Consider the following 25,705-nt stretch of genomic DNA (forward strand, 5'->3'; position numbering starts at 1 on the left):
GATGACACCTGGTGGAGTATACTTGAGATGTTTATTTCTTTTCATGAATATTCGTTTTTTAAATTGTTTTCGTTTTGCTTATTTAATCTATAATACATTTATTAATACCGCTCTTTTTTTTTTTTTTTTTTACGGATGAGTCAGACGTTTGGATTTTTAATACTGAAACGGCTCTCGAGCTCACGTGCAACCTGAATGAGGATAAGCGCTAAAGAAAATGGATGGATGAATGAATTACTGTAACATTCTTTATATCATAGAGTAAATTTAACATGGTCATCAAAACTAAAGAAGAGATTTTTTATATAATGCATTTTATTTAAAGCATCATATTCAGTAAAAAAAAACAAAAAAAAACAGCAAATGCAAAGACTCCTAAGTTGTTCATCATTCCATTCATCAGTTCATTTTAAACATGCTGCACAATTTAAAGATTTAAAGCCTTATAAAGATGAGGTAAACAATATTTACATTGATGTGTCAATTTCACGTTTATCAAATCATAACATGATAATTTATATAATGCATTTCATTTAAAGCATCACATTTAGTAGTAAGATTTGTATTCATTTTAATGGATTATAGTAACTACTTAATATTACAAATACTACAAACTCGAATGTCTTTTTATTGTGACTGCTCATGACAAATAACTGGACCATATCTTTTATATGCAAATAACAAAAAAATAAAAATTTGTAACTACAATACTTGCAATTTGTCATCTGCCGTTAGAATTTCCAACTTATGTTGACATGTTTTTTTTAAATTTAGATGAATATCTTGATTCCAGTCAATTTGTATACTTAACGTCAAATAATTCAATTGTGTCAATTGAATTATTATTCACTACACCTACTGTACAGTAGGTGTAGTGAAAACAATTGTCCGGTTATTTAGATGAGCAAATACTGTAAAGTGTAACGGAAATGGACAATAAATCCAATGGAATAAAAATACCCAAAACTTGGAAAATACTGCAGGTAAGGGAACTCCTCCAAGTGTGCAAAGTGTACCACAAAATGCATCATTTACCAACAAGTTAAAGGTCTGTGACATCTTCATCAGACCAATCATTTTGATGCGTCGACGCTGAGAACCTTGAACTAAGATCTTCTCCCTGATATCTTTTTGGTGACTCCCCATTATAACAGTGATCAGTGGCCACGTTGCTCGGCAGTGTTGGCTCTCGATCTTGGAAGTGGTCCAGAGATGTAGGAATGGATTCTGTATCCATCATCCAGCCATAGGCAACATAAGGTGGGGGGAATGTCGCCGTACCATTCTCTACATCAGAATGCATCCAAGAGGGGGGAGGAGGTGTGAACAGGCTTCCGGCCAGAATCTGTCCGTGATGAAGAGCACTGTCAACATTGAGCCTCAGGTTAATGGGAGATGGGGGCCTCGTGTCAAATTCTATAAGCGAGAGAATACATTCTCGCTCACCAACTCTTTGCCACATGAGTGTAGCCTGCGAGTCATAGTTGTTATTGTCAAAAGGATCATGCTTGTATTCTGATGCAATGACAGATGGTTGATCGTCATATGGACACATCATGCTATTGCTGAAACTTGCTGTAGAGAAGTTATGCTTTGCCAGGTTATTTGGCATCAGCTCTCTCCATTTCTTCTCAGTTCTTTTGAGTTGCCCTTTTCGGACATCGGCTAAGACCCTGTCCCATAAACTGGTTGTCTTGCCCCCTCTTTTAGACCTCTCACATCTGCTGTGCGTCCTGGCTGGCATCCAGAAGATCCAGGATCCCAAAACGAGCAATGAGGAACCCCAAGCTAACTCAAGAATCCTGGCCCAAAACTGGCTGAGCCACCAGCACCAACCGAAGCGCCTCCAGTTGCCCATCAGGCCATAGAGCCACAGCAGACTACAAATCTGAAGGTTGCAGCACATAATGCCAAGGCAGGCACAAACCGCCGTTACTCGCTTTGCACACCTCTCAATCCTTTGTGATGGAACCCCACGAGGAAGCGATGACCTGAGGAACATATCTAAATGGGAAAGGGACTTAATGAGTAGTTCTAGACAGAATGGAAGCCCCCAGCAGAGTGACAGCATCTGCAGCAAAAGAGGGAAAAGTGGAAAGAAAGTAGTGAAATGTAAGTCTGCTGCCAGCAAAACAGTGCAATGTGATACAACCAGCCCCGCAACCACATGGGACTGTTGTAACATGACTGGGAAAAGGAATAATTTGAACCTCCTGGGAGTGACAAGTGTGAGGGTGACCTGAGCCCACAGGAACAGCTGCATGGGAATGTTCTGCAGTGCTGCCAGCGTAGTGTGAGACACGATCTGACGAGTACCATAAGGATCCAGTAGCAGGTGAACGGCCCGCAGAGCACCGCTCGCAATCAGGGTGCTGTTAGCCAGCATCAGAGCACCACAGTGGGGGTAAGGGAGAGTGGAGGCAACAGCCGTTCCTAAAACGGCCAGGGACGCCATCAGAATGAAGAGGCTGGCCGAGCCAAAGACGTGGATTTCCCAGGCGAACGCCAGCGTGCGCCTCATGTCGTCCCACAGCAGGTTGGTGCCGTTATAATTGGTGAGAAAGTCCTTGTGCTGACAAGGGCTTTGAATGCAGGGTCGTCCAGATCCTGACAAATTGGTCATCGAGGGAAACACACGGGTTTGGACAGTGTGGTCCACACCTGAAAGCGAAAGAAGATAAGTCTTGATTTTTAGGAAAGCATTTTTTGGTCGATTGTATTGAACTGACTACAGATTAATCCTGAAGCAATTGAGGCAAAATGGAGGGCACTACGACTGCATCCAACAGGGGTACTATTGATTCAGTCCCCTGTGAAGTGAAAATAAATGTCTTCTAAATTTGACGCACCACAGAGAAGAGTGTTGTTAACAACCCTGCCAAATTTTAATGATTTAAAAAAAATCGGCAAGTGAATAAAATGGGGCTTCAAAATCGTGTAAAATCAAGCTGTTGTCTCCACTTTCAACGCTGGGGGCGTTTCCGCCAAATGCGTGAAACCATCCCCTGCTGAAAAATGGATCCTACTGGATTATTAGGAATTGCACTGGCATTCTTGGCAGGACACGCCCAGCTGCAATATGATTAGCTGCAGGACACACGCTGCTGTAATGTGATTGGCTGCTTCGTACACACCCTACTGCTTCCAGAAGGGAAAAGAAGTATGCGACTTCAGTGTGATGACGTTATTATGAATCTCATGAACCCTAACCCACCCTAACCCTAAAACAATAATTTAAAGACAAAAAAATATTTGATTTTTAAAAATGTAGTCCAATACCCATCCCATCTTCCATGATTAGTGCACATAGTTTGATGAAATTGTTTGGTTTTGAGCAGCTGTTTTTTTTCATACTGCAATGGAATGCTTCCATATAAAAAGGAACCAAATTTGGTAACTTGAGCTCTAATTTACCTTTAACTCAACAAAGGCCACATGTAATAAAGTAAGTAATATTAAAATGTATAAAACATGAAAAATGTATAATTAGATATAATGTAGGAAATTTGAGACTCAATGAAGTGCCTTTGATCTTCTCATCAGAATTACTCAGACGTCATGAAAACGTAGCAGCGTGTCTATTCCGTTCACCGCACTCGTATGATTTGTAACAATGCTCCAGAACAACAACGCACTTGGCCTTTTGGCAACACCAAATCATAAAAAGCCTTTGAGATACTCGTATTGTTTGTCACGGCGTATCTCTTTGAGAAATGCTTTTTTCAGGACGGTAGACTTAAAAACGAGAAAAGGAACCGAATTTGTTGCAAAAATGATATGAGAGTGGCACTTAATTGCCGAACATTCCTGAACGTATCTCTCTGTAAGCCAACAGCATAGGTTTAATGGATTTGCAGTAATATCTACTGAGTTGGGTTTTGGATTTTAGGGTGATATTTATTATTCGTTAGTTTTGTTCTTTCAACACAGAAAAAACTGGCAGGGTTCAGTACCTCTAAAAAGGTTAAGAACCACTGTATCAAACAGTTTTACATTATTATTGTCAACATAAAGTTATTTTATAACAGTAATCATTCCGATCATGTACGGTGTATATTATTCTCAGAATCCTTTTGTACATTGTGTGGGTGTGTCTGAAATTGCTGTCCACACTGTCAATATGGGGTAACTGCACCTTTAAGAAAGCCTCTGATGTTTTCAGTGACATTAAGACCAGCATTCAAGTTGCAGAATAAATATATACACTTATGTTTAGTCATTTTTATCATATTATGTGGTTTGGTTGTCAATCTTAACATGTCCACTCTGTCATCGCGTCTTCAATGGAAAATGTCAACTTTTTGGGGTGAAATTGAGATGTCTCAAAGGCACCTTGTGGTAATATTTACTCAACTATTACTTACCCGAAGGAAGGATTGCAGTATCAAGTCTATCTCCACTGCCTTGCACACTGCTGTTCCCTCTGATGACGTCACTAACTGGATGGACGATGGTCTCTGTGCTTTGAGTCCTTGCATCCGAATTGCCGTGTGAATCTGAAACGCTTCCAAGTGAAGGGTGACACAATGCCAGAGTAACAACGAGCAGAGAGGAACACTCCATTTTTTTTCCCCCAAAAACCTGTAGAATAAAGCAAGATTTAAAAACACATTTTGAGAACTTACAGTTTATGTAATACAGTACATCCGTAAAGAAGTTGATTGTCATGTTTTAAAGGTACATTATTCTAACATTTAAAACCACATTAAGAAGTGGTAAAGTAGACAACCACAACAACAACACAAAACCCATTCTCTAATCCACTTGATTTAGAAACTCCACAACATCTGTCTATGTTTCAGCGGAAATTCAACACTACACAGCCAAATCATTACATTTGTTTGTGGCTTTTTTCCCCTTCTCCACAACAGCTGTTTTAGTTATTGGAACACAAATTGTAACTCATTTTTAAAAAGATGACACTCAATGACGCATGGAACATTCAAAGATGGAACACTATTTGACACATAATTATGCTACAGTATTACCAGATGTGATTTAGAATCACATTTGATTATTATTTTCACACCCTCAAGCAGCTAAAATAATTCTAAAGTACTGCATACAAGAGTAAGCATGTGAAAATGTCTTAATCTACACTAGGCAACATGACTAAAACAATCAAGCTTTCAATAGAATACCTGTGAATCCCTGTGCCTTCTTTTAATGCATCATGCAAAACTGGTCCATAGGTGCCTAATGAAGTTCATCACGGTGAGCTTTCAACACTGTGGACCATCACATCACACCTTCAAGCTGGCGTCCAATTCTTATTACTGCACCGGCTGCTTACTTGGCAATGTCCCATAATGAGGTCAGTTGCTGAAAACCTCAACAACAACAAAAGCAAAACTGATGTGGTGTGATTGCATGGGTGTATTCTCAAAGCTCATATATTCAAATAAAGATGAGAGATTGACAAAAAAAATCTCATTTAAAAGGATAGTTAACTTTTGGTAGTAGTCCTAGGCCTCACCTGCCACTGTCGACAACAGTTATGTTCAGGTAAATCCTTCTCAAAAGGATTAGATTAAGATTCTTACGGAAGCACAAAGTCACATGACGTAAAGTGTACGGCCAACTACACACAAGCAAACCAGGAGAAATGTGTTAACTTTTGTAATGCCACTTCACAGAAATGTAGTTTTTTTTGTGTACATAATGTTAGGTTGTACACAAAATACTACACTAGAGTAGAATTATGCAATAACAATTTATTTTACTGAAAAAAATATTATATTGCCATTATTAAATGATAATCATATACAGTAGATACATGGAGACCCAGAGTCAAAGCATCACAAACACTTGCAGAAAAGTATTAGGTTAAGAATTAACTATTTGCTGCCCACGCTCAATGCACAGGGTTTATGCACAGGGGACATCTATCCCGGTCCACCTTAAGAGAAGCGGAGAGGCCGCATGAAGAGGAGCGAGCAAGGGGACGCCCTCAACCGCACACGCCGGGCTCTTTAAGGGGGACTGGCTAAATTAGATGCTGTTAAAGGGACATGCCTTCCACTTTGTGAAGCAACACCATAACTGCCTTGAATAACGTTTAAGATACTGCATGTCCATTCAACTGTTAGTACACTTGAAAGTTTTTGCATTTGCACTTGTTTTAACTGTTTGACGTTATTTTTTTTTTACTTATGAAACGTTTTTTTTTATTACATACTGAAGTCATTGTAGTTTTTTTTTTTTTTTTTTTTAAACATGCAGGGTTGTTCTAGTTGGACAGTAAGAGTCAGGTTTATTGTTTTTGAGCTTCCACCATTTATTTAGACATTCACAATTTAAGGAGATCCATTTCAGCCTTTATGAAAAATATTGCTAACTTGTGTGTGATTGGCACTGTTGAAGAGGTACACTATTAATTTACTGGGAGCTGTTTCTAAAATCTTACTAAGATTCATGAGTGGGGGGCATAAATATTAGAAACAGTTCCACACCAAAACAATACATATATTTTTGTAGTACATGTAAATTGACAACATTAAAATGTACATAATAAATCACTGAGGAAGCATATACAAGCAGATATGCTGATATCAGGAATGCTTGTAATATCAAATTCTTACTGTGATTTAATTCTCAGGATTCGGCGGGCCGTTGCCGGCCACATTTGGATCAGAATTGCCTGTTTTTTTTTTTTGGTTGTTTTTTCCCCCTGATGAGGGCCTATTATTCCGTCATTTTATACCACACTTGGGTAAACCACAAAGAACGCAGTTGCATGTTTTGTCGTTGACTCTCGTCATGCTTGTGGATGAATAAATAAATGTGAGTTTCTTTTGCGCAAACCCGGGTTACTCATTTATCGACATCGAAAACCGCCTGGATTTCTGCACGGAAAAAAAGAAGAAGACGCAGACGTCACAGACCTCGCCTGCTGCTCACAAATTGTTATTGCAAACTAATCAGAGCATTGTTGGCGGAATTGCACCGTCTGCCGCCGCGTGGACTGTGCGACGACGGGGTGGATGGCATGCTGGTGGTAGCTGGGAGACGATTATCGGCTTTTTAGTTTTAAACAGCGTGCCTTGGCGGAGAGGAGAGGATTTGGTTTTATTTAAGGTAGCATGACAGGATCCAGAGCGACGCAGCTAGCTTGCTAACTTTAGCACTAGCTAGCGTCATGTTTTCTGATGTAACATTTTGTGGTGATGGGTTACAAAATGACGGCCTGTGTAGTTTAGTCTTAGCTTTTTCTTTCCCCCAGTCAACGCGACCATGTTGGCTGATATTGAATATATTTATCCGTCTAGGTAATCATACGGGCCGAGGACATTTAGTTTGGCTAGCTGTGCGATGCTAGCTTGCTAACAACTAGCGTAGCTTATGTACATTCGGTTTGTACATTAAAGCTAGCATATATTTGGAGCCTTTGTATTTTTTAAACACTTCAATAGTTAATGTTTAAAAAATACGAACGAGCTGCTCGCTGTTGTTTTGTAAAAACAATTGACGAATCGTAGCATTTATTCAAAGACGACAACACGACCGCACCAGTTCATCATGTATGTTGCCATTCAAATATCGAGTTGCGTTGCGTTTTATCTTGCGCTTGCACAACTGTTGCATATGGCGAGCAGTAACGCCATTAAACACGTTGGCGCTTTCACTACAGACACATTGCACCGCCATGTGCTAAGGATCCCCACTTTTGATTGTTTTCCAAGGTCCAGTGACAATGAACGAGCAGGAGGCTGGTGTGGTCTCGTTTGACGAATACGTGCGCCAGAAGGCCCGAACTGTACCCCAGCACAGGATGAAGGAGTTCCTGGAGTCCCTCTCCAAGGGGGAGTTCAGTCAGCAGGGAGGGGCGACCACCACCACTACCACCACCACAGCTGCCATGGTCTACCAGGAGCAGACCAACAACTGTGTCTACACTGATAGCACAGAGGTGGCCGGCTCTCTCTTGGAGCTGGCTTGTCCAGTAAGAACATCTTGTATTGACTTATATCAGTTACATTGAGTCCAATGTGTCCTAATTACTGCTTCCACTCCTTATGACAGGTACAGCTGACGTCAGCAGAGATTTCGCCTCAACTTTCCATGCATTCAGAACCGGAACAGCAACTTCAAGTGCAGGTTTGTTTATTTTGTATTTATTTATTAAATGTATATTTATCCAGGTGAGGCAATTGAGAACAAATTTTCTTTTGTAATGCTGACCTGGCTGCATACAGCAGAGTAAAACAAGAGAAAATAAAACCATGTACTCAAAACAAAATACATACACAAAACCATAAAACAATCCAATAAAAAAAGAACCAGGACCAAATCTTCCTCTCCAATCAAAATACATCATAGCTCCCTTCACATTGGCACTTTGCATCTAGGAGGTGCCGTTTTGTTCCCCTTTAATGCAAAAGTTTAAGGCTAAACTGTATTAGAGAGAAGGTCAAAATTGACATTTCTTTTGACCAGTATAAGGGTGCCAGGATCAAACATGTCGAAATCACAACGTGCATGACGTCACTCGTGTTTGCTACAAGTTGAGTTTAAAATCAAATTTGCCAACAGTCGAAAGTTTGTTCAAATGATTGCAAAAAAAATCTGCCCATTAAGGCGCAAAACAACGCCCCGCGGCTGTACCATCTCAGTTAGGTGGCGACAATCCAACATTTCTGCTCTCATTAGCAGCAATTGCTGCGTGAAGGCGCAAACAACAAGTGTCAATTGACTGTTACGGCCCAAAACATCAGACAGGCTGCAATGTGTCCACATCCACACAATGTACGTTGAGCATTAAACAACAAAAAAGGGTGGAAAAGTACAAATTCAAGAGGAAGGTGAACAGAGCTCTTTTCACAGGCTGCTAACTCAAAGGCGCCATCTGTGAAAATACACTTGTCATTGTTATTTATTTTTTACTTCAAATAGTGTGAATTTACATGGTGTGCATTTATCTTGTGGATGGAAACATTTATTTGTCACACAGTTTAAAAAGTGCACGGATGCTGACTATAATAGAAACACTGTATTTTCTCAAGTACAAATGACAACAAATTAGTATCGCACCACATGTGGACTCCTCCTTTTCCAGTATTTTTTAAAATGTATATTTTTGGGAGCTAAATAAAAAATAGACATCCTTAATTATGTGACCCAGGCCTTAATCCAGTATGGTAGTGTTTCACAAAATTACTGAGCCCAGGCACATATTTTTGATTTTGAAAAATCTCATGGCACACCACCAAACACATATGTCACAAAAAGTAACATTGAAATAATGATGATCATCTCAATTTACTCACAAATTGACTGGTCCTGTTTAGTTGAACACAAAACTACTTAGTCTGTTGCAGTAATGTGAACATTTGGTTACCATTGGTTAATTGTTCCTTCTGCCATCTAGTACAAGAGGATTTAATTGTTCTTCTTGTTACTATATGCCATTGGCATAGAAAGATGAACATAGATGAAATTGTGTAGTAAATAAAAATACATTTCCAGGCCATTTAAGTAAAATTGCATCATTTCCTGTGGCACACTAGATGAAGGGCACACTGGATTGGAATCACTGCAATATAGAATCATATTTTATCTGATTTATTTGTATCTAATACACACAACCTGTAATATCCATCCATCTGTTTTCTATAGCGCTTGTCCTCATTAGGCTTGCGGGTAAGCTGGAGTGTATCCCAGAGGTTGCATAACAGCCTCCCCCTTATTAACGGCCTTTCCCCTAATGGATGTCTGATGCTATCTGCAGTTGAGTAAAAAAATGGCCTCGTCTACTAAATGAAGAACTATGGTATGAACTAGTGTGATGTGGGTCGGTCACTCGGGAAAAGTTGCACACAAAAGGATGAGATACCATGCAAGCACTGTACCAAAAAGTCTACAATATTCAAAGATATTATTGCTGTGTTCTGATTAACAATGTTGGTTATTAATGTAACATTTTGTTTATTTTTCTGGTTGTAGTTTTCAGTGGTCTTTACCTACAGTGCATCATATACAGAGGTGTTTCTAATATTTTGATAACCGTATTTACATGAAGGTTAAATATTAGAAACACCTAAGATTAAGTGAAAATGAATGACTCTGTGGTCATGTTAATCAAAACTGAGCTTTGTAACGGTACAAAGGATTTTTTTTCAGCTTACAGTTCTTTTTTTACATTAAAATGTAATTTCTTTCATTTCTAGCAGTGTCATTTATGATAGTATGGCTTGTCATCTTTTATTCTCTTCCTCTGTGCCAGGTTCAGATCCAGGGGCAGCCGGTCCTGCAGATGGCCACGTCCGCTCAACAGGACATGCAAGGAATGTCAACTTCACAACTTGTGCCGCAGGAAGCGCTCACAGAGGAGCAGCAGCAGCAGGTACCATATCATAATAAAGTGCAGAGGAATCTTAAAGATCAAACTGTTGATTTGTTTGAATATTGAAAAATAAAATACAATCACGTAGTAAATAAAGGAAATACAGGCAAAGTTTTAAAATATTTTAACATTCTTAATTGCTGTAGAAGTGTAGAAAGAGGTTATCAATCTTATATAAAAGCAAACTAAAATAGATTTACTCATCCTTTGATGATACATGATGGTTTAAGTGTTGAGGAAGGTTTGCTGATAGAAGTTAGTATGCATTGCACTTTTTATCGTTATTAACTGACATAAAAGTGCTAAACATTGTGTAGTAGAACTTGCAATACCTTGTGTATGCGCCATTGACACTGACACTGTGACAAATGTGAAAATCGTGACTACTGTATGTGCCTGGGCGGCAAATCTCTTCACGTTATGTTTAACAAAGCTGACTTTGTACTGTACATCCAGTATGCATTGGAATTTTGAGGTTCCACTGTTACACCTTTTCCAAGTTCTACTCATTTGCTACCTGACGCCACTCTATTTTGACAGATTCAGGCACAGCTGGTTGCAGCTGTAAGCGGAGAGCAACAGATTCAATTGGCAAGTGGTCACCAAATCCAGTTGCAAGGTACGCAGCAGATTCAACTGGTGGACGGCCAGCATATTCAACTGGAGGCTGGCCAACAAATTCAGCTGCCAGACGGACAGCAGATTCAACTACAGGGTGGACAGCAGATTCAGCTCCCAGATGGACAGCAGATTCAACTGCAGGGTGGACAGCAGATTCAGCTCCCAGATGGACAGCAGATTCAACTGCAGGGTGGACAGCAGATTCAGCTACCAGAAGGACAGCAGATTCAACTGCAAGGCGGACAGCAGATTCAACTGCATGATGGGCAGCAAATTCAGCTACAGGGTGGCCAACACATCCAGCTCCAGGGGGGGCAACAGATTCAACTACAAGATGGACGGCAGATTCAACTCATGGGGGGGCAGCACATCCAGCTACAAGATGGACAACAGATACAATTACCAGACGGACAACAGATCCACATCCAAACCATTGAGGCCATATCTCCTTCACAGCAACAGAACTCTCCCAGGGAGGCAGAGAGGCGGCCCGGTACCGGCTCATCTGTTCTTCCACCTGCCAAGAAGCGCAAGGTAGACACTCCCTTGACAGTGTCCTACGCCGTTCCTCAGGGGCAGCAAGTGGCCACAGTCATCGCCATCCCTCAAGGGCAGCAGCAGAACTACGTGTCCCTGCGGCCCGACTTGCTCACAGTTGACAGCACTCAGCTGTACAGTGCCACAGGGACAATCACAGGCCCCGCAGGCGAGACGTGGACCATTCCCGTATACTCTACCGCTCAGCAGCAAGGAGTGACTCACATCGCCATACCGCAGGAGACGTACAACACGGTCCAACTTGCCGCCGCCAACGGCAAGCCCAGCTCCTCGGCGAAGTGTGCAGATGTCCAGTCTGTGTCGACTGGGACACCGGAAGAAATAGTACAGACGCTGTTTCCAGCTCAGTTCATGAATGGGAATATTCACATCCCAGTAGCTGTGCAGACTGTCGGAGGGACTTACAATACAACACAGTCAGTGCACATATGGGACCCCAATCAGCCACAGAGCCAAGATGACGGCAATGAACAACAACTCCATCTTCAGGTTAGATCTGTTTGTGGTTGTTGTTGAATTCAAAAATATTATTTTTACAAAGGTAATAATCATTAGCTTGGATTGACACTGTCAGAGAGCTATTCGTTTAAGATTGTTAATTATGTCACTGGTAGCGTGGGCGCCGTTCCCACCCAGTGTGAATGTGAGTTTTGTCCGTCTCTTTTTGTGCCCTGTAATTAACTAGCGACCATATCAGGGTTGTTGTCCGCCTTCCGCCCTAAATCATGGGACAGGCTCCAGCTCCCTTGACCCTGAGCAGGTTAAGCGGTAAAGAAAATGGATGCAGAGATGGAATGTTATTTTATTTTTAAATCGCTGTTGTGTTTAACAGCAGTGTAGAACTGCACCATATCATACATACAAAGATGTGTTTGTATTATTTAGCTACATGAGAATAACTCTGACGGTGTCAACCACTTTCCCCTGAAGCGTAACGGTTTTGGCTGCATTTATTGGTACACAATGTACGCGGCAAAGGTTTAGACACACTTGCTCAACATACTATTGAAATACAAGGTGTGCCCAGACTTTTTGACTGCATGTTAAAACTCCTTACTCAGGTTTCACCAAACTTTGTGGAGGAATGTGGCATGGGCCACATAAGAAACCGGGACTTTTTCGACAAACGTGGTAAAACTTTGAAGGCAGCTTACTTTGGTACCACATACAGGACACGTGTTCAGCCTTGATGCCGCGCTGCACTGAGCATTAGAGGTTGAACCAACTAGTCAATTTCGTCTTTACCACTGTGCAATAATTAATTGATTGAATTCGATTAATCGGCAATCATCTTTTCACATTGACAATAACACGGACGCCTCACTGAAAATCAACAGGTGGTGGGTTCATGCAGAAAACTAGCAGCGGTGCATCAAGTGTGTGGACATTTTTAGCAAAAAAATTAGATTGGCAGAAAAATATTGTCTGTCCTCAAATGTAATAAATGCACACCCATCTGAAAAGACACCTTCTAACACTCACACTAAAGCTGGCGAGCAACCTTAAAACCTCACGTGAGCCATTAGCAAATTCACCAAATGGAACCTTTGTTGCAAAAAAAAAACAAAACATCCACATCATGTTTCTCCCAGCCTACATCTTTCAGACTCACTGGACATCCTCTTCTATCTTCCACTTTCTCCAGCGCCCGACTCACTCATCCAATCACAAATCAGATGCCTTCATTGTCTCGGAGTGAAACTTCTAAAACTACTGCAACAATCCATGTTGCACAACTGCAGGATTTTTAAAATACTCTATTATTGTACACTCTAGCAGGTAGCAACCCCGCAGTAATGTTATGTGAATTTGTGTTCATTTTTAGGAAATTTTAGTCTGTCTGCCAGGCAATTTAGGTGTCCGATGTGAACGAATGAGCCCTTGACTTTGATTGGCTAAGCGAGTCAGAGGGGTGGGGCCTCTGCATTCGAGGACGATGGGGAGAGTGAGTGAGCGAGCTTGTTTGAACGTGTCCACAGTGAGTCGAAAACTGAAAGAAATATTAATGGCATCTTCGATTAATCAAAGTCCACTTGACTGTCATTACCTTAGCGTCGAGTGCAAACAATCTGTTGTTGTTAAACCCCTAGTGCTTCTTAATTTTGTAAAGGCAGAAATTCATTGTGCAATGTTGTGGTCTATTCAGAGTAACTGAGAAGTCTGATCGGTATCAAGTCTAATAATTACTGGACGATCAGACAAGTTAATGAAAGTTAACCTTTAGTTTGACATACAGTAATTGTTTGTACAGGAACAAGGAGAAACCGAGGGTAATGCTGAACCATCTGCAGAAATTCTAGTTCCAGTCTCTCTGAAGCCGGAAGAGGGCCTGGAGGTGTGGCGCCTTTGGGTAAAGCGGAAAAATGCCGAGCTAAGCCAGCAGGACAAGACAAAGCTTGCGCCCATTGGACGTAAGTCATCTTATAGATTCCGAGCTGGTGGACCTTGAATAAATCTTTTCCCCTTAAAGCAACAACAAATGCTGATCTCTCTGTGTCCAGGTCGCCAGCCGCTGCGTTTTCAAGAGGACTTGATTTCCAGCGCTGTAGCCGAGCTGAACCTCGGTCTTTCCCTGATGACGCAGGAGGCCCGAGGATCAGAGGAGGAACAATTTGCTCCAGATGTTCTTTATTATGTCTTCTTATGTATGCAAAAGGTTAGTAATCCTTGTGCTCCAGCCTGGCAGTAAAACACTGTATGAAGTTGTCGAAACCAGTGTTCCCCAACCTTCTTTGCACCGCGGACCAGTTAGGAGTTGACATTTTTCTCGCGGAACGCCTGTGGCGGCGTCCGCGCACATATATATATATATATATATATATATATATATATATATATATATATATATACACATACATATATAAATATATACATGCGTGTATATATACATATATGTGTATGTATGTGTATATATGTATGTATGTATATGTGTGTGTGTGTATATATATATTTATATATATATACATGTATATGTGTATATATATATATATATATATATACGTATGTATATGTATATATATACGTGTATATGTATATATATATATATATATATGCATGCGTTGTGCATCCACTGTGGGCGCGATGCAGGAGTGGGGGTCGGAGTTATTGTAGGCAGCCAGACCAGACGGCAGTTCCGTAGCTCCTCAATGAGAGTAGACTTTTAACTCCATAAAAGTAGTTCTGCCTGTGTCGAGTAGCAACCTACGACTGTATCTGTATCAGATCGGACTTGGTGCGTGAGTTAACTGTTGCGATAAACCCATATTTTAAGTAGGACTCCTGATACAGTGTTGTTTCGTTCAAAAGAACAAATCTTTTCAGTAAACGTAATGAGGTGAATTAGTTCATGAAATGATTTCGTTCTTTGAGTTCTGCTGCCCTTAGCCAGCCTGTTCGGTCCGGAAACAGAAGCGTTCGAGCCGGCTGGGACCGGAAACGGAAGCGTTCTGTGCAGTCTCGACGTGTCAATTGAGACGCGCATCTGTTGCGGCGGAGAAGATCCGGTCAATTTTGAAAATAAAATACATTGACACGCAAATTGCAATACTGCAGAAATTATATATGGTCATTCTTTCTCTGTGGCCCGGTAACAAATGCCTCACGGCCGCGGACCGGTGGTTGGGGACCACTGGTCTAAAGCAGTGTTTATCTTTTTTTATTAACTTTATTTTGTATTATTATTATTATATAGTATCTCTTTGAAAATGGACGCGTGGATGATATTTTCTCTGATCCATACTACACTCGATTTGGTGAGAGTTTACATAAAATCCTGACTGGTTGGAAGCCCAGTGTCCATCCTCTAGGTAAAAACAAACTCCCTTCTCTCGCCACTGTCATTATTTGTTCATTTAGGATGTGGAATTCATTTTTGTTTGTCTTCTTGCAAGGTTACATCATTCCAAGTCATGTGACAGAGGAGATGCTTTGGGAATGTAAACAGCTTGGTGCACATTCGCCATGGACTTTGTTAACAACTCTGATGTACTTTAACACAAAGTGAGTTTTCCCCCATCTTACCACATTTCCGACTGCACGGGGGTCATCCACTTGAAGAAATAAACGCTGCACCTCAAATAGATGTCTGCTTTTTTTTTTGGTTGGTGTCACTCGGTGGCTAAACTACCTACACCATCATGACGGTAGACCACAATACACCACCTAGAGTAGACGGGGCATCTGCAAAGCTGATTATCTGATGTCCACGAACAAGACGAACACTCGTCTCACTGATTGGGCGAGAAAGAAAGTGAATTTATTCCTTGTGGGACAAGTAGTGTCGGGGGAAAATGAGGAGGAGGAAGAGTGACATTCAGGCAATAAGGAACCATGCAAAATATATACTACATTTTGATAATAATGTGTTGATATTATTTAAATTGAATATCACGCTTGGTGGAATATAATGCTGAAGTGTTGTTTTGGCGCTAAGGAACTATGTTGTTGAGGGGAGGAGCTTCATTTGCTCGGGCCATAGACTCTGTCTGTATGGGTGTACAGTATTAACTGTTTAAAATTATTTTGCCACAGGTGTTTTCGCCTGCTAACACCTGAACAGCACCTGAAGGTGGCCTTCTCTAAGGTCTTAAGACACACGAGGAAGAACCCCACCAATACGAAGGACAAAGCAACTACTATCCGCCTTCTGAAAGGGCAAAGTTCACATAAAGGTATTTAATGGTCACCACCTAAGTTCTATTTTTTATTTTTTTATTTTTTTTAAAATCAAGTGTATTTACCTTTTTGGGTGACTGATTTACAGGACCAGATGACTTATATGATGAGCAGATCGAGGATCCAGAGAATCCACTTCGTTGTCCCATCAAACTTTATGACTTTTATCTTTTCAAATGGTGAGTGGCGCTCAAGCAAATATATTGCAATATTTCTCCTTTTACAGTAACTCTCCCTGTTCCAGCCCTCAAAGTGTCAAAGGTCGTAACGACACGTACTACATGACCCCCGAGGCCGTTGTCGCGCCCAACAGTCCCATGTGGTATTCGTCTCAGCCCCTCACGAGTAAGCAAGTGGAGCAAACGCTGGCGCGCATCTTAGTGGTCCGAGAGATCCAGGAGATCACCGGCGCCGGTTCCGAGAGTTAAAAAGAAAGAGCTGACATAAAGCGAGAGCAAGATTGTACAATTCCATCACTGATTGTTGACTCTGCTCCCCTGCCCTTGGCTCAATAAACTTGCCGTCTCAACAATCAAATGAAGAACCCAATGAATGAGTTGTTGAAGCCTGAACTGAGAAAACATGTCCTTTTAAAGTTTTCAGACTCAAACTAAATTTCTGGTCGATATCAGGAATGTAAGACTGGACTAGGGGGTAAATGGAAACTGCTCTGGTTTAAAGTATTTTCAAGATGAGGGTATTTAACCGTTTGCTCTTTAACCTCACACTTTTTGTTACCATGCCAACCTCCTAGCAGGGACCACTGCTCACCTTTTTTTGTATTGTGTTGATATGTACAAAGATGACCTTGTGCCTGTTTTCAAAGTGTTTGATCTAAGTCGTCTCAAGGTAAAGTGCTACATTGTAGTCTTTCGGGAGACTAGAAACTTTCTCAGGTCAAAGGTTGTGATTGAGAGACTCATAAAAACATTTTCAACATCTTTGTGTACAGATGATTAAATACAAATGGACAGTCCTTACATCAGAAGTCGTGTTGACCATTGTGTTCTGTGTGTTTTCATAATGACATTCATATTATGATGCCTCATAAAACCAACCACAGATACATTTATTAAATCTGAAATCTACTGGACAGTATATCCAATTTAATGGAAACACTCAAAGCCACAAGGTAGTTGTTAGTCATCTTTTTCCTTTGGAAAAGTTAAATTTAGTCGACTGAGTGTTTGCGTAAAGAACTTTGGCATCGGGCATTGCACGCTGATGTTCCCAAGACCGATCCTGGGCAGTGTCAGCTGACGAGCGTGCAGGTGAAGTGGAAGATGTCGGATCTTGCTCTGTTCGAGACCGAGCTTGCCCAGCATGCGCTCCGGTAATTTCTGCGGGTCAGAATGTCAGCAGTTATTAGTAGCTGAACGAGTGCACTTACAAATCTGGATGTACAGTGCCATGAAAAAGTATTGGCCCCCTTCTCAAATTCTTCTATTTATGCATAGTTTCCCCACTTTGTTTAAGAACTAACCAAATAAATGTAAATATCATATAAATATAACCCAAGTGAACTAAAAATGCTGTTTTTAAATGGTGATTTTATTTATTAAGGGAAAAAAACTGGCCTTGTTTGGAAAAAGTAATTACCCCCTTGTTAAATCAGGAATTGTGGCTAATTACAACTTTTAGTTGATTTTCAATGATCACACCCAAGCCTGATTATCTTCAGACCTGTTCAGTCACGAAATCACTTAAACAGAACCTGTCTGACAAAATCAAGTCGGACAAAAGATCTTTGTAAAAAAAAAAAAGCTACAACAAAATGACAGGATCCAAAGAAATTCCAGAACAGTCGAGTAATAAAGTAATTGACATCTATCAGTCTGGAAAGGGTTACAAAAACCATTTCTAAAGCTTTATGATTCCAGCAAACCATAGGGAGAGCCATTATCCTCACATGGAGAAAACATGGAATAGTGGTGAACCTTCCCAGGAGTGGCCGGCCTACAAAGATTACCCCAAGAGAACAGCAATGACTCATCCAAGAGGCCACAAAGGAACTTATGACAACTTCTAAAGAACTGAAGGCCTCACTTGCTTCAGTTAAGGTCAGTGTTCATGGTGCAACAATAAGGAAGAGACTGGGCAAAAAATGGCATCCATGGCAGAGTTCCAAGGCAAAAGCCACTGCTGACCAAAAATAACAGGCTCGTCTTTCTTTTGCAAAAAAAAAAAAAAAAACATCTGACTGATTCCCAAGACTTGGGAGAATATTATATGGACTGACGAGATGAAAGTTGAGCTTTTTGGAAGGGGTGTGTGTTGTTACATCTGGTGTAAATAGCACAGCATTTGAGAAAAATAACATCCAACAGTCAAATGTGGTGGTCGTGTTATGGTCTTGGGCTGCTTTATACTCCTTCAGGAGCTGGACAATTTGCTGTGATTGCTGGAACCATGAAGTCTTCTCATTAACAGAAAATCCTAAAGGAGAACGTTCAGCTATCAGTTTGTGACCTCAAGCTGAAGCGCACTTGGGTTAAGCAGCAGGATAACTATCCAAAACACACCAGCAAGTCAACTTATGAATGGCTTGAAAAACAAATTGAAGGTTTTGGAGTGGCCTAGTCAAAGTCTGGACTTGAATCCATTTGAAATACAGCAGCATGACTTTAAAAGGCAGGTCATGCTCGAAAACCCTCCATTTTTTGCTTAGTTTTCTTTTCCTTAATAAATATCACCATTTAAAAACTGCATTTTTAAGCTCACTTGGGTTAGATTTGTCTGATATTTACATTTGTTTGATGATGTTTAACATTAAAGTGGGGAAACTATGCAAAAATATAAGAATTTCAGAAGGGTGCCAATACTTTTTCACAGCACTGAATGTTGCAACTATTCACTGGGAAAGCTTTCTTTCTGATGATTTTGTTCTTTTCTCTGTATTATGTATGTACAATATGTAGATGCATGTTGGGGTTTTGAGGAGGAACCCCAGTAAAATTGTATCTTTTCAATGATCATCATTTTATCAAGCTGACGTTTACATGACTACCTGTGGTGCCAGTTTGCTCCAGTGTGAATATTTGTGGTCGCCCAAAATGAGGCATGCCAATGCAAATGCCATATGAACCCTCAACTGGTGCTTTACTCCTGTGGAAACAAGAAACCGAGTCAATTTTTACTCCCCCTGGACACTTTATTCAGTACACCTTCACGATAATTGGAGCCAACCCTTCTCACCGGTAAGAGGCTCCAGTTCCACAAGGCTACATCCACCATTACTGTCCAGGACTTTGTACTTCGTGACGGCAGGAAGGGATTGGCGATTGGCTCGAACTTTAGTTAGTCCACCTCCTGTGTCATTCATTCTGTAAACGGGGCTTAAAGCCATCTGTAATTAAAAGTAATAATAATAAAAAGAAACAGGTTAAATAATAACTAAACTGTAATAAGAATAGGAAGCGAAGAAGTCTACCTTGTAGTGAGGCTGAGAACCGGTGACTTCTCTCTCTATGATGGGAATGTCAATCATGCCTTCAGATGGCACAGGTACACCCACTGTGACCAGCCTGAGGACAAAATTTTGCATTTATTTGTGCCGTTTCACTCACTAGTATTTCATACACCAAACCTTCTTCCTGTTTACATTCGTATGACCAATAAGAGCAGAGAGCAACCAAATGGGGGAGAAAAAAAAATCCATCCTTGCATTTTGTGCACCGCTTATCCTCATCATTCATTCAATTCGAATTTTGACTTAGGTCCTAGGATTAACGCATACTTTATCAGGACAGTAAAACTTACCAGTACTTTCTCTCCACTTGATTACTTCTGTTGAGTTCCCGCACGTGCTCCACCACTTCTTCGCTCCTTGCCAGCAGGAGAGCGCCTGTCATTTCCTTCTCCAGGCCAAGACAGGGAAACAGCTGAGAGTCTGACTTGATCTTCATACCGTCCATCATTTTGGAGAGGACAGGAAGCACAGAGGAGACGGATGTCTCCCCAGAGGAATCTGACAAGACATAAGCGACAAAAGGACAAAGTATTAAACGTCCACTTCAGCTCAGGAGGTTGTTCTTGTCTGTGTTCATTTGTTTGTTAGGCAGTGACTCGGGTCAATTTTTAACCAGGATGCTTCAAGTCATTTATTGCTAAATCAAGCGCGACAACCCATTTTCTTGGCAAAAAAAAATTATATCATTTTAATTCCTCTTTGTTGTAACAATTTAATCGCTTACAAATGTTGTTCTATGTTTTACCTCTGAGAGGAACACCATAGGGCTTGTTGATGACGACCACTTGCTGATCCTGGTACAGCACGCTTCTGCTCAGGTGCTTAGCCAGCACGTTGGGATGAACATTTTGAAGCTGCAGACTGAACCGTTTTAAGTCCATCACCCTCTTCTGATAGGCGGAGAGAGGGGGCTCCGCTGCCCTGGTATTGGACTTCTCCTGCCGGAACTTTCGAGCCAAGTCAATGGCTCGAAGTGGAAGTTTCTCTCGTTTTCCAGGATCTGGAGCTTGCTTTGTGGCAGTGGTCTGACCCCGGCTAAGACTAATAAGTGCCGTTCCCGGACACTGGTGGCACTTTGTCTGTGTTTTTTGGATAGACCGGAGGAGTAAATTCCAGTCACCAGTAAATACATTTCTTGTACAGTGGTTCATAGTGTTAATGAGAGTTAAAAGGAGAAATCTGGGGCGTAGCAAACCATAACAAGGAACACACGCCAGTCTAGCATTTATTTACTTCCGGGGTATCCTTGCTGGTTGTTCAACACAGTCCTTCCAGAATTAAAAAAATGTTTGAATCGATCCTTAAAGTGAAATGATACTTCATGTCACACTAACTATCGTCTAAAATTTAAAATATTGTTCCATTTGAATATAACAAGGGCAATTAAAATAATTTCTGACATGCGTCTTCAGTGTAGCATTTAAATACCTCCGGGTATTCGTTGTTTGCCAACGTCATTCCAGGAAAACAAAATCCATTAACAAATCCTACTATAGTAGATTATCGCAAAAATATGTACATATATTGCGGCAATTGGATAAAACAATAGCAAAAAAATTTATTTTTGACCTTCAAAATTCGAGAATTCATTGAACTTGAATATTCTATGACGTAATTTCCGTCCGTATATGTGTGCTCGTTTTTCGTCAGTGTTGTAGCCAACTTTATTTGTGTTCACTGCATTGCACAGTGAAGGCATGGAAAAAAATCCTAATGGAATTATTTTACAATTAAGTTTTATGTTGTGCATTTTATAGTCAGGTTTGTGTAGCGGGCGTGTAAACATGAAAATCACGGACAGCGTATTAAGGAGTTTCAGGGTTGCGAGAACATATCGAGAAAATTCGGATAAAGTCAATTGTTTAGAATACAGTCCGAATGGTGAGAACGCCATCTCAAGCAGCGACGACGACCGCATTGTATTGTATGATATCACCCAAGGAAAGTAAGTATGCATTAGAATTTTGCATTTCATCAATTTTATTTGTAATGTGTCTCTTGGATGTGTTTGAAAGTATGCAGAATTCTAGGTGTGCTACTTTCTTATTGCGGTTGTAGTTTGCTTCGCAGTGATGCAAAATAAAAGAAAGAATTACAATAATAAACGTGAAAATGAATACCTCTGACAGTCAATAGAAAAAGGTATAACATTTGATCGAATCATCTAGATCTGTATTAGATTATCATCTATTGATTTGATGGTTTGTGCATGCACATTTTGGCAGTGTTTGTTTAACTTTGCTATGATCCCCTCTCAGACCCATCGAGACATTGTACAGCAAGAAGTATGGCGCAGATTTGATCCGATACACACATGGAGATTCCCACAGAGTCATCTACAGTTCCAATAAACTGGATGGTAAACAACTCAACATTGCAAATAAGTAAATGTGGAATAATTCAAATATGACTGCACGATGTTGTGGAACCCAATACAGTGGTGCCTTGATTTAGGGGTTTAATTCATTCTGTGACCACGCTCGTTCAGTAACTCAAATCACTCATTGCAAATCAACTCTCCCCATTGAAATGAATGGCAATGCTATTAATCAGTTCTGTTGCACGCCCCCCAAAAACCCACCACAATTAATAAACCGGTTTTATGAAGTGTAATTAATTAATTCGCTGCCAGCCTTTCCAGTTAACATGGATATTTGACTTCTAAAGCCGTCAATGGCAGTGAATGTGTTAAGACAAAAGTCTCACACACACACTGTAATACATTGGTGTGTTGTGCCTTTAAATGTCGTGGCTGAGTGAGTGTGTTTGATGTCGGGGAAACTGCTAAATACGGGCTGGTAGAAACCTCAGGCAAGGGCCAGATGAAGTCGGGGTCCCGTCCTGTCCTCCGCGTCAAACACTTTACTCAAGACCGTGGAGCTTATTTAAAACTTGACCACATTTCTTTGGAGTAAGAAAGTTTTCCAATATCCAAAATGTCTTAAGTCCAAAAGGAAAAATAAGCTGGGGTCCGAGTAGTTCTGGTCACAAGGAATTTATTCTTTATCATAGATAACCATATTTGGCCAATCAGTGTGGGTTTACGTCCTAATGGTGTCATGAGGATGACTAATTGGCTACGTGTGAGTTCTTTTATTTATTTTTTTTATTTTTTTATTTTTTTTAATTAATTTGTTTTGTTTTTGTTTGGTTTTTTTAAACTAGTGTCCTGTCCAGACTTTCCTTGTCTGTGACTCTCTGTTTGTCTCTTAAATGGTGTCACACCTCTCTTGGTTTAATCATCGATCATACCGGAATCCAGGGTTTGTCCAGCATAATAATAATAAACCGGTACATTTATGGGTTCAAAAATGGATATAAACGCCAAAAGATTACTGAAAAGGATAGAAAAAAGAAACCACAATTGCTTACAAGTCAAGGCAACAAAAACAAAAATCGTCCTAGCGACCCAACTCGTATCTTGAAAACTTTCCAAGTCGGGGCACTTGTAAGTTGACGTACCACTGTATATTGTTTTGTGACTTTTAGATACAATACGTTATCTGTCACTGACTGACAACAAGTACATCAGATATTTCCCCGGTCACACTGCAAGGTGAGTAAATGAACCACACATTTATTATAAATATATATTATTATATATATTTCTCATTTCACTGTGCACTTATGATTGTGCTCTTACTTGCGTTCGTTTCCGGTAATTGTTTTACAGAGTCACTGCTCTCTCCATGTCACCTGTGGAGGACATGTTTATTTCTGGTTCATTGGATAAGACAATCCGCATCTGGGATCTACGGACTGAAAATGTTCAGGTGAGTCACGTGAAAGCAGACCCAAATTTAAAATGGCCAACAACCAGGATGCACAATATTTTGAGCCACTGTCAGTTTTGGATCTAAGTAGGTCAGTGTTTTTGTGTTCCAGGGTCTAACAGAGCCCCTCAACAGACCCATTTGTTCCTTTGATCCAGATGGGCTCGTTTTTGCTGTAGGAGTGGATTCACAGTCCATTAAACTGTATGATGTCCGTGCTTTTGCCAAGGTACAGTTGAGGCGAGTTCACAGTGTGTTTAAACTCTTGACAAGTGATTTTGTATGACTTGTTTGTGTGAAAAGGGTCCATTTAATTCGTTTGAAATGATGCTGAATCGCGCCTGTGGATGGACCGGGCTGAAGTTCAGCAATGATGGGAAACAGATTCTCATCTCAACCAATGGGGGGATGATCTGCGTCGTCAACGCTTTCACTGGAGATGTGATGCACAAATTTTCTGTAAGACCCTGACATGCCTGCTAAAAAATGATGCAATCACTATGAAACATGATATTCTATTGGAACTTGTGTATTGTTGTTCATTTCAAGGGCTACAACAACAGCAGAGGCTTAAACCTGGAGGCATGTTTCACCCCCGACTCCCAGTTTGTCATGATCGGTAAAATCTTTTCTTTACATTTCTCTCCCTCTCTCTCTCTCCAAGTTTTTCTATGTGCCTTTAACACACCTTCCCCTACCTTTGTAGGCTCAGAGGACGGGAGAGTCCATGTTTGGAGCACAGAGAACAAGATGAAGGTCGCTGTGCTGGATGGCAAACATCCGGGACCTATCAGCGCCATGCAGTTTAACCCCAGATACATGACTTTTGCCACTGCCTGCAGCAATATGGTGAGATAATACACAATGCATCATTATTAGACCCTGCATACAACAGCTAATTTGCCGTAGGTGCTGTATGTTAACGGATATTGGTGTTCACTGGGGTTTAAACAGGGCAGCATGTAGCTGGTCTGTTCAGTCCCTAATATGCATAGGAACCTGCATTAGTCTATATGTTGCTTCAGGTTCTTTGTAATGCTGTCCTCTTTTCTTGTCCTCTCCACAGACATTTTGGCTCCCGAGTGTTGATGACATGTAAAGATGCAACTATGGTTTTCCATGAAACTATTTTACTTTGTAATGTGTGCGTACAATGTGCCAACATCAGACACTTTAATGCTTCCTTTGAACCTTTTTTAACCTCAGGCTAATGTTGGCAAAAGTCATGTATGCTGTTTGTTTTATGACGTTTTACCTAAAAGTATTTTTTTAAATTTAAACATCAAGTTTTTTTATATATATATATATATATATGTGTATATATATTGTATTAGCACAGTTTAATTTTTATCAGTGTTTTTTCATTGAAATGTAATAACCTTTATTGTGAAAAAAATAAATGCTTTTTGTTTTTTAATTTTGTGATAATCCTGGCCTATGATTATTGAAAAACTGCAAATCATACATAAGGATTAACTTTTCCACTGACAAAAGAGAAATATTTAGTTTTGTTGACTTCAAATTATGTTTAAAAAATCTTCAGTAATTGTCAATACTTTATGTACATTTTCCCCAAAATAACTCCCAATAATAAAAAAAAAAAGCGATACTTAAATAATAGATAATACGTCCTCAAAATCTTCCCACAGACGAAAGATAAACAATTTTGTGATCTGTGTGTGGTATATACTGAAATAATGATATAATATTGCTTCAAGCAGATTTAACAAAATAAAATAAAAAATACTACTACTTTTGGACTTCTATTACAGGGGGAACTCAATTATTTATCCACCAACAAATTGACCAACTGTTGATTTTTATAAATTGGTATTTAAAAAGAAAAACAATTTCAGCTCTATTAAAAAAAAAAAAAAAAAAAAGTTAGATTTTGATTACTAAAACATTTGTAATTTTAAAAGTGCAAGAGGTTATCCTCAAACATATTTCATTAGCTTGAATCTTTGTGTGTGTGTGTGTGTGTAAGGGTGGGAGGCTGTTCATATAAAAAATGTATGAATGCTTGGGTTATGTACTCACCACTGTATGAATAATACACGATCCTGTCACAGGTAACCTCGCTAGTACACACTTTTGTGTGTGTGCCCATACATTAAATGTGAATGAGCACATTGCGTTAATTTATTATTAGATTTTTGGATAGCGATGCTAGTTTGCAAAGCATTTGACCCCAACCTGCTTGGTGTGCGGTCCCCCTTTTGCACCCTGTGTGTGTGTGTGTGTGTGAATGTGGATAGGAATGATGTA

General features: G+C 40.2%; 4 protein-coding genes across 8 annotated transcripts; 2 read left to right on the forward strand and 2 right to left on the reverse strand.

The window, feature by feature from the left end:
- Positions 1-48: 48 nt before the first annotated feature.
- LOC133483262 (uncharacterized) lies at positions 49-5,262 on the reverse strand. 2 transcript variants are annotated; one of them, XM_061784233.1, is made up of 3 exons: positions 5,142-5,262; positions 4,365-4,581; positions 49-2,661 (listed from the first exon to the last, which is right to left on the reverse strand). In XM_061784233.1, exons 2-3 carry the CDS (start codon positions 4,561-4,563, stop codon positions 1,043-1,045), a joined length of 1,818 nt encoding a protein of 605 aa, XP_061640217.1. In that variant the 5' UTR covers positions 4,564-4,581; positions 5,142-5,262; the 3' UTR covers positions 49-1,042. The 2 variants fall into 2 exon arrangements, with proteins under 2 accessions (XP_061640217.1, XP_061640216.1); XM_061784232.1 differs by lacking the exon at positions 5,142-5,262 and having other exon boundaries at positions 4,365-5,057.
- On the forward strand, positions 5,179-17,175 carry LOC133483258 (transcriptional regulator QRICH1-like). 4 transcript variants are annotated; one of them, XM_061784223.1, is made up of 12 exons: positions 5,179-5,314; positions 7,683-7,942; positions 8,023-8,097; positions 10,223-10,342; positions 10,883-12,010; positions 13,773-13,932; positions 14,023-14,177; positions 15,213-15,327; positions 15,412-15,520; positions 16,052-16,191; positions 16,284-16,374; positions 16,440-17,175. In XM_061784223.1, exons 2-12 carry the CDS (start codon positions 7,694-7,696, stop codon positions 16,621-16,623), a joined length of 2,526 nt encoding a protein of 841 aa, XP_061640207.1. In that variant the 5' UTR covers positions 5,179-5,314; positions 7,683-7,693; the 3' UTR covers positions 16,624-17,175. The 4 variants fall into 4 exon arrangements, with proteins under 4 accessions (XP_061640207.1, XP_061640206.1, XP_061640204.1 ...); XM_061784222.1 differs by lacking the exon at positions 5,179-5,314 and adding an exon at positions 6,657-6,783; XM_061784220.1 differs by lacking the exon at positions 5,179-5,314 and adding an exon at positions 6,913-7,077.
- A 68-nt stretch (positions 17,176-17,243) lies between these two features.
- Positions 17,244-21,032, reverse strand: LOC133483267 (pseudouridylate synthase RPUSD4, mitochondrial-like). Its single transcript, XM_061784239.1, has 6 exons — positions 20,410-21,032; positions 19,955-20,162; positions 19,626-19,719; positions 19,391-19,541; positions 19,203-19,300; positions 17,244-17,535 (listed from the first exon to the last, which is right to left on the reverse strand). The coding sequence occupies exons 1-6, from the start codon at positions 20,813-20,815 to the stop codon at positions 17,335-17,337; spliced, it is 1,158 nt and encodes a 385-aa protein (XP_061640223.1). The 5' UTR covers positions 20,816-21,032; the 3' UTR covers positions 17,244-17,334.
- Positions 21,033-21,272: 240 nt separating this feature from the next.
- On the forward strand, positions 21,273-24,865 carry LOC133483269 (WD repeat-containing protein 82-like). Its single transcript, XM_061784244.1, has 9 exons — positions 21,273-21,609; positions 21,923-22,023; positions 23,154-23,220; positions 23,338-23,437; positions 23,550-23,666; positions 23,741-23,896; positions 23,987-24,056; positions 24,144-24,286; positions 24,504-24,865. Exons 1-9 carry the CDS (start codon positions 21,449-21,451, stop codon positions 24,534-24,536), a joined length of 948 nt encoding a protein of 315 aa, XP_061640228.1. The 5' UTR covers positions 21,273-21,448; the 3' UTR covers positions 24,537-24,865.
- The last annotated feature ends 840 nt before the right edge of the window (positions 24,866-25,705 follow it).

The sequence above is a fragment of the Phyllopteryx taeniolatus genome, chromosome 9 (assembly GCF_024500385.1).
Source record: "Phyllopteryx taeniolatus isolate TA_2022b chromosome 9, UOR_Ptae_1.2, whole genome shotgun sequence".
NCBI lineage: Eukaryota > Metazoa > Chordata > Actinopteri > Syngnathiformes > Syngnathidae > Phyllopteryx > Phyllopteryx taeniolatus.

Bases quoted from the DNA above. Each gene is read 5' to 3' on its own strand.
- LOC133483269 (XM_061784244.1), top strand. From the start codon at position 21,449: ATGAAAATCACGGACAGCGTATTAAGGAGTTTCAGGGTTGCGAGAACA. The intron at 24,057-24,143 runs GTAAAATCTTTT...CTACCTTTGTAG, and splicing joins CTCCCAGTTTGTCATGATCG to GCTCAGAGGACGGGAGAGTC. The intron at 24,287-24,503 runs GTGAGATAATAC...TCCTCTCCACAG, and splicing joins CCACTGCCTGCAGCAATATG to ACATTTTGGCTCCCGAGTGT.
- LOC133483262 (XM_061784232.1), bottom strand. From the start codon at position 4,668: ATGACAATCAACTTCTTTACGGATGTACTGTATTACATAAACTGTAAG. The intron at 2,662-4,364 runs GTAAGTAATAGT...TTTCGCTTTCAG, and splicing joins TACTGCAATCCTTCCTTCGG to GTGTGGACCACACTGTCCAA.
- LOC133483267 (XM_061784239.1), bottom strand. From the start codon at position 20,815: ATGAACCACTGTACAAGAAATGTATTTACTGGTGACTGGAATTTACTC. The intron at 19,720-19,954 runs GTAAGTTTTACT...TTTTGTCCTCAG, and splicing joins CAAGTGGAGAGAAAGTACTG to GCTGGTCACAGTGGGTGTAC. The intron at 19,542-19,625 runs GTAGACTTCTTC...TTTTAATTACAG, and splicing joins GTTCTCAGCCTCACTACAAG to ATGGCTTTAAGCCCCGTTTA.
- LOC133483258 (XM_061784223.1), top strand. From the start codon at position 7,694: ATGAACGAGCAGGAGGCTGGTGTGGTCTCGTTTGACGAATACGTGCGC. The intron at 10,343-10,882 runs GTACCATATCAT...CTATTTTGACAG, and splicing joins CAGAGGAGCAGCAGCAGCAG to ATTCAGGCACAGCTGGTTGC. The intron at 13,933-14,022 runs GTAAGTCATCTT...CTCTGTGTCCAG, and splicing joins AAAGCTTGCGCCCATTGGAC to GTCGCCAGCCGCTGCGTTTT.